Raw genomic sequence first — 6,546 nt, 5'->3', positions numbered from 1 at the left:
CTAAGTTTGATCGGCGAGTTCTGGGACCCTGTATAAATTCTGTTTTAGTTTGATCCAATTAGCAATCCTGATGTTTTATTTTCTAAGATATTATATTAAGGAAATTACACAGCAAAACTTAAACTGAAACATATTTTTTAGAATTTGCGTCTCTAATAGGTCTATTATTGTATTCAATTTGGAGTCGTTTATGGCTATCTATTAAAGCACTCGTAGTTTAATGGATCTCTAAGAAAATTTTGATTGTCATTTACACGAAAAAATGTCCAAATGTTCTAACTTTACTTTTTAACATCTGTTGCAGATGTAGTTGCATTCGTTGCCTTGAATTACCAATTAATACAAAATTACCTAGAATTTGAGTATTTAATTTTTTTATTTAAAAATTAAAACAAAGGTGCAAATTCTCATAAAAAACTCGTTTTATAAGGGCATTGGCGCACTCGTTCCATAGAAAACTCCCCTACGGCTCGTTTTCTACACTTGGGACTCGTGCACCAAATCAACCCTTATAACACTCGTTCTTTAATATACTATATTCTGTTTACTGAATAATAATGAACTTCCGTCTAGAATGAGAGAATCGGCCCCTCTTATCTACTTTCAAGGTACATAGCATTATGCAATGTAATGATAGTAAAAAAGAACAGATTAGATACTATTTCTGATAACACTTCACTCAAAGGCACCAAAGGAATCAGTTAATAATGATTTGACATTTTCAGTAATTGGTTTATATTGCACTGACATAGACTGGCATTAAACAAACAGGACCAAAAATTATTAGCTCTCTACTAAATTCGTACTGTTGCAAAATGTTAGAACCTGAAGTGACAGTTGAACAAGGTACCCTCCGCGGATCCACCGGAACCAACATCCGTGGAGAACATTTTCTCAAATTCCAAGGAATACCATATGCCAAACCTCCACTTGGTGACCTCAGGTTCAAGGTAAGATTTAGTTTTACGCTTTACGTTTAAGAACTTGTACTAATTTTTATTCTAGGCTCCTCAGCCTCCTGAAAAGTGGAGTGGGGTGTTCGATGCATCCAAAGAAGGAGATAATTGCTACTCTTGTGACACGTACAAACCGGAGCTCGTCCTGGGAAGCGAAAATTGTCTAGTTTTAAACGTTTACACCAAGAAGATTTCAGACGAAAAAAAGAAAAATTTGCGTCCGGTTCTTTTCTGGATCCATGGAGGAGCTTTCGTTCTTGGTTCAGGCAGCCAAGATTTGCACTCCCCTGATTATCTAATTACTGAAGATGTTGTGATCGTTAGTATAAACTATCGTCTTGGGATTCTAGGTGAGTTTGTGTTTATATTTGATATGCAAAATAAAAATAATTTATTACAATCGTGTTTTAGGATTTTTGCGATTGGAGGATCCTTCGCTAGGAGTACCAGGCAATGCTGGTTTGAAGGACATAGTCATGGCCTTGAAATGGGTGCAGAAGAATATCGACAAGTTCGGTGGAGATCCCAACAACGTCACGATCTTTGGACAGAGTGCAGGAGGAGCTTCGGTCCATCTGCTACTCTTGTCACCAATGAGCAAAGGTCTTTTCCACAAAGCCATCGCTCAAAGTGGCTGTGCTATTAATCCTTGGGTCCCAGGAACATCAGGAGTGAAGAGAATCGTCAAGGATTTGAACCTCGAAACCTCTGACGAGAAGAGTGTTCTCAAGTTCTTGATGGGAAAGACAGTGGAAGAGCTTTACGAACTCCAGAACAAAATAATAGATGTACTTCTAAATCACAATTCAAGTCAAATAATAACTACTAAACTGATCATGGATTTTAGAATATGGCGGCGAGCGGGTTGAGACCATTCGCTGTGGTGGTGGAGAAGAATTCTAATGAGCCGGCTTTCCTACCAGAAGAGCCCATGAAGCTCTTGGCGGAAAAGAAATTCCATCAAGTTCCCTTTATGACAGGATTCACTAGTTGTGAAGGAATCTGTTTCGACCTCTACAAAGATCCTAAAAATCCAGACTGGCCACCTGTAGAAAAACTAATTCCATGGAACCTTGGATATGAAGCAGGAAGTGCTGAACATCAAGCTCTTGCAGCTAAAATTAAGAAATTCTATTTTGGAGATGAAGAACAGTGGCAAAGAAATGCAGCGAAGAAATATGACGTGGGAAAATATTTTTTTTGCTCTAGCAGAATAATGGTAAATATCTTTCAGTTGTTGTCTGACGTGATGTTCATCTATGGAATCTATGTCACTGTGATGAACCAGTTCAATGTTTCCAAAGCTCCAACTTATGTATACCAAGTCTCGATCGAAACAGATCTCAATTTCTTTAAAAAAATTACAAAAGCTACAGTACCAGGTGCCTTTATTTTTAAATGTTTGCAAATATAGTTTTGACAAGTCTTATTCCAGGAGCGTCTCACTGTGATGATGTTGGTTACCTGTTCAAACATTTCGCTTCTCCCAAAATTGAACCTGGCAGCATCGAAGAAAAATCTGTCACAAGATTCGTCAAGTTGTGGACAAATTTTGCAAAATATGGAAATCCAACACCGGACAAAAATGATTCTGTGTTGGATGTTGTCTGGAATCCGGTAACGGGAAAAAAGCTTGATTATCTAGACATTGGGAAGGATCTGATTCCAAGTACGAACCCTTATCCCGAAAGGCTAAATTTCTGGAAGGAACTTTATGTCAATAGTCCAGCTGCGAAGAAACCTGAGACCGCCTACGTGATACCTTTTTAATTATTTCATATCTTTTATTACATTTTCAAAAATAAAGCACATGTTATTAAAATGCAACAACTTTTTAGTTTTCTTTTAGAAAAAGCAAAACTGCTTTATCTTAAGATGACACAGTAAAAAAACCTCCAAATACATAATTATTTTATCAATAAATAGCGATTGGTTCAGTGCAATATTAGTGTGTGAATTATTGGATATTAATGCACGCAAAATGCACTGAAACGTGTAAGAGCTAAACACATCAAATCATGCATTAACAATTTTGGTAATCGTTAACAATGTAGATCCACATATTGGGCTTTAAGCTCCATTTACTGAGATGAATTTAGCTCAATGTCCATTTTATGCTAAAAACTGCACATTATAAATTCACACTATACGAGATGTAGCGGTTTATTATGAGAAAGTGTTAAATAATAAATTTCCAAATCACTAATTAGTTCTTTGCATATCAAGGCCGCGAAATCATTCTTTAACGTATCGAGAGAAAAATTGTCGCGAGGCCGCTTGCGGCTGAGGCAGCACAATCACGAAGATGTTAAAGGTTAAATTGTTTATATTCTTCTGAATTGTTTAATTTCTGTTTTTGCTCAACCTCAACAATAAGTTAAAATACCTTACAAATATTTTTATTTACGTAATTTTTTTAACAAACCAACGCGTTAAGTAAATATTATTTAATGATAAAATTATGTTTCCTGATTATATTAAGTGTAAGAAAGAGATAAAGGAGATAGCACTATTCTTATCTGGATGCAAACACTTTTATCACAGCAAATAAGCACTCGCAGGAATCATTCCTCAGTTTGCAATATCCACACCACGAAGAAAGTGTCTTCTTAATTCGTCGTAAAATGGTACAACCTGAAGTGAACATTGATCAAGGTAAACTTCGTGGTAGTACCGGGGTCAACATACGTGGAGAAACTTTTTATAAATTTCAAGGAATACCATACGCCAAGCCCCCACTTGGTGACCTTAGGTTCAAAGTAAAATGTTCTCTGAGTAATTAACTTTCGTAAAAATATAATTTTCAGTCTCCTCAACCTCCTGAACCATGGACAGGAATTTTCGATGCCTCCAAAGAAGGAGATATTTGTTACAGTCGCGACATGTACAGACCAGAAATCATCTCGGGAAGTGAAAATTGTTTAGTTCTAAACGTCTACACGAAGACGATTCTTGATGAAAAGAAGAAAAATTTGCGTCCGGTTCTTTTCTGGATTCACGGTGGAGGTTTCGTTTTTGGTTCGGGAAGCGAAGATCTGTACGCCGCTGATTATCTAATCACTGAAGATGTTGTCATGGTTACTATAAACTATCGTCTCGGAATTTTAGGTGAGTTTGAGATGCAAAATAACAATAATTTGTGGCAATCTTGTTTTAGGATTTTTGCAACTGGAAGATCCTTCGTTGGGAGTACCAGGCAATGCTGGGATGAAGGACATGGTGATGGCCTTGAAATGGGTGCAGAAGAATATTGACAAGTTCGGTGGAGATCCCAACAACGTCACGATCTTTGGAGAGAGTGCAGGAGGAGCTGCGATCCATCTGTTGCTCTTGTCACCAATGAGCAAAGGTCTCTTCCATAAAGCCATCGCTCAAAGTGGTTGTGCTTTAAACCCTTGGGTCCAAGCAACACCAGGACTGACGAGAATCGCCAAAGATTTGAACCTCGAAACCTCGGACGAGAAGAGTATTCTTCGATTCTTGATGAAGAACTCAGTGGAAGAACTTTACGAAGTACAAAATAAAATTAGAAACGTATTTGTGGATGAAAATGCTGAAACACTAGACTGATTTCTGATTTTAGAACATCGGCGCGAGCGAGCTCAGACCATTTGGTGTGGTGGTGGAGAAGAATTCGAATGAACCAGCTTTCCTACGAGACGAACCTGTCACTCTTTTGGCGGAAAAGAAATTCCATCAAGTTCCATTCATGATTGGATTCACCAGCAGCGAAGGAATGTGCTTCGAGGTGTTCAAAGACCTGAATAATCCAGATCGACCAACTATAGAAGATTTAATTCCATGGGGTCTTGGATATGAACCCGGAACTGTTGAAAGTCAAGCTCTGGCGACCAAAATTAAGAAATTCTATTTTGGAGATGAAGAACCGTCGCAGAAAAATATCTCGAAGAGATATGACGTCAGTGAATAATAGCTTTTCTTTGAGCATTGAGTAAAAGAAAATCTTTTTCAGTTGATGACTGATGTAATGTTTCTCGATGGAATCTACAATACTGTTCTAAACCAGTATTATGTCTCCAAAGCTCCCACTTATCTGTACCAAGTCTCGATCGAGACAGAACTCAATTTCTTTAAGAAAATTACCAAAGCTACAGTACCAGGTGATACTATTTTCAAATATTTGCAAATGGAGTTTTGACAAGTCCTTCTTCAGGAGTGTCTCACTGTGACGATCTTGGTTACCTCTTCAAACATTTCGCTTCTCCCAAAATTGAACCTGGTAGCATCGAAGAAAAATCTGTCACAAGATTCGTCAAGTTGTGGACAAATTTTGCAAAATATGGAAATCCAACACCGGACAAAAATGACTTGGTGTTGGATGTTGTCTGGAAACCGGTAACGGGAAAAGAGCTTGACTATCTAGACATTGGGAAGGATTTGGTGGCAAGGACGAACCCTTACTCCGAAAGGCTAAACTTCTGGAAGGAGATTTATGTCAATAGTCCAGCTGCCAAGAAAGCTCTGTAACTCCCAATTCTTGTTGGCATTTTGACAATAAAACAAAACTTGTAAAATATCTTGCTGTTATTTTCTGATTTTAACTGTCAACGGATGTAAAGAACAATAAATTTTACTCTTGAGACAAGGGGCGCTCAGTTTCAGACGAAACTGTTGATGTAATATTTACAAGAGGAAATGTGCAACAATATTTTCAACATCTCTAGTTTGACTTCGTTACTTATTATTAGACAACGAGCAATTGAAGAATTTGAACAACGTACAAATATTTGGCAAATTTGCAGTAATACATCACCCACTTACAATTACTAAAAACACACATTTCAGAACCATAATCTGAAGGCAATTGATTTGCCGTGGAGCAAAATTGAAAGAATAGAAAATAAATGTCTTGCAAACTTACTTAAATTGAGCAAAAATATTTTGGGAAACAATTTGATGCAACAGTTGAATCCTGAAGTTTTTTGAACTTACCAAACTTGATTTTTTTCCAAGTGTCATTATGAAATAAAAAAATCGGTCCAGACCCTTGTTGTTTTTTCACAAAACAATATAAAAATCATAGTGAATCGCAATGGCATCATCAATGTGGATACTTTTGAAAATTTTATACCTGCACATGCATCCATTGATTGGAAACATAAAAAATATTTTACCGCAAGGACTTTCTGACAACCAAAAGTTTGAATATTTCGATTATATTTAGAAGTAGTTGCTGCAGCGTTTTACAAGTTTTAGAAAAATGTAATACTTTCAAAATTCAAAATTAATCAAATCTCTATAATTATTGATTGCCTCGAGTGAGTATTAAAATTTTAATGTAACGATGTAGCAAGTCTGCATGTATTAAGTCTTAAATATTACTTTTTCTATAATATTGATGCCACAATTATTATTATTCTTCCAGCAAAATTGTATCAAATTTATTACTTACTGCTTCACTTATACTCGTACATTACGGAATTATCCAACAAGTGGGGCACTAAAAAAAAAGAAATGGATTAAGACTGTTATATTATATGGCAACCGCCAACGACAACTAAATGTGAATGTAAGGTTCAATAGTTAGAGGCGATCGCTGTGAACAGCATGTCAAGTTTCTTCGGTGAAA

At 36.7% G+C, this 6,546-nt stretch overlaps 1 protein-coding gene across 1 annotated transcript; it reads left to right on the top strand.

The window, feature by feature from the left end:
* Positions 1-725: 725 nt before the first annotated feature.
* On the top strand, positions 726-5,493 carry LOC138137068 (uncharacterized). Its single transcript, XM_069056359.1, has 12 exons — positions 726-950; positions 1,006-1,306; positions 1,368-1,744; positions 1,804-2,139; positions 2,191-2,338; positions 2,392-2,723; positions 3,464-3,715; positions 3,764-4,064; positions 4,114-4,490; positions 4,540-4,875; positions 4,930-5,077; positions 5,131-5,493. The coding sequence occupies exons 1-12, from the start codon at positions 816-818 to the stop codon at positions 5,442-5,444; spliced, it is 3,357 nt and encodes a 1,118-aa protein (XP_068912460.1). The 5' UTR covers positions 726-815; the 3' UTR covers positions 5,445-5,493.
* The last annotated feature ends 1,053 nt before the right edge of the window (positions 5,494-6,546 follow it).

Source organism: Tenebrio molitor, chromosome 8 (genome assembly GCF_963966145.1).
Source record: "Tenebrio molitor chromosome 8, icTenMoli1.1, whole genome shotgun sequence".
In the NCBI taxonomy this organism is placed as follows: domain Eukaryota; kingdom Metazoa; phylum Arthropoda; class Insecta; order Coleoptera; family Tenebrionidae; genus Tenebrio; species Tenebrio molitor.
The sequence above is the reverse complement of the archived record's forward strand: the minus strand, read 5'-3'. Positions and strand labels throughout refer to the sequence as shown.

Bases quoted from the DNA above. Each gene is read 5' to 3' on its own strand.
- LOC138137068 (XM_069056359.1), top strand. From the start codon at position 816: ATGTTAGAACCTGAAGTGACAGTTGAACAAGGTACCCTCCGCGGATCC. The intron at 1,745-1,803 runs GTACTTCTAAAT...CATGGATTTTAG, and splicing joins TCCAGAACAAAATAATAGAT to AATATGGCGGCGAGCGGGTT. The intron at 5,078-5,130 runs GTGATACTATTT...GTCCTTCTTCAG, and splicing joins TACCAAAGCTACAGTACCAG to GAGTGTCTCACTGTGACGAT.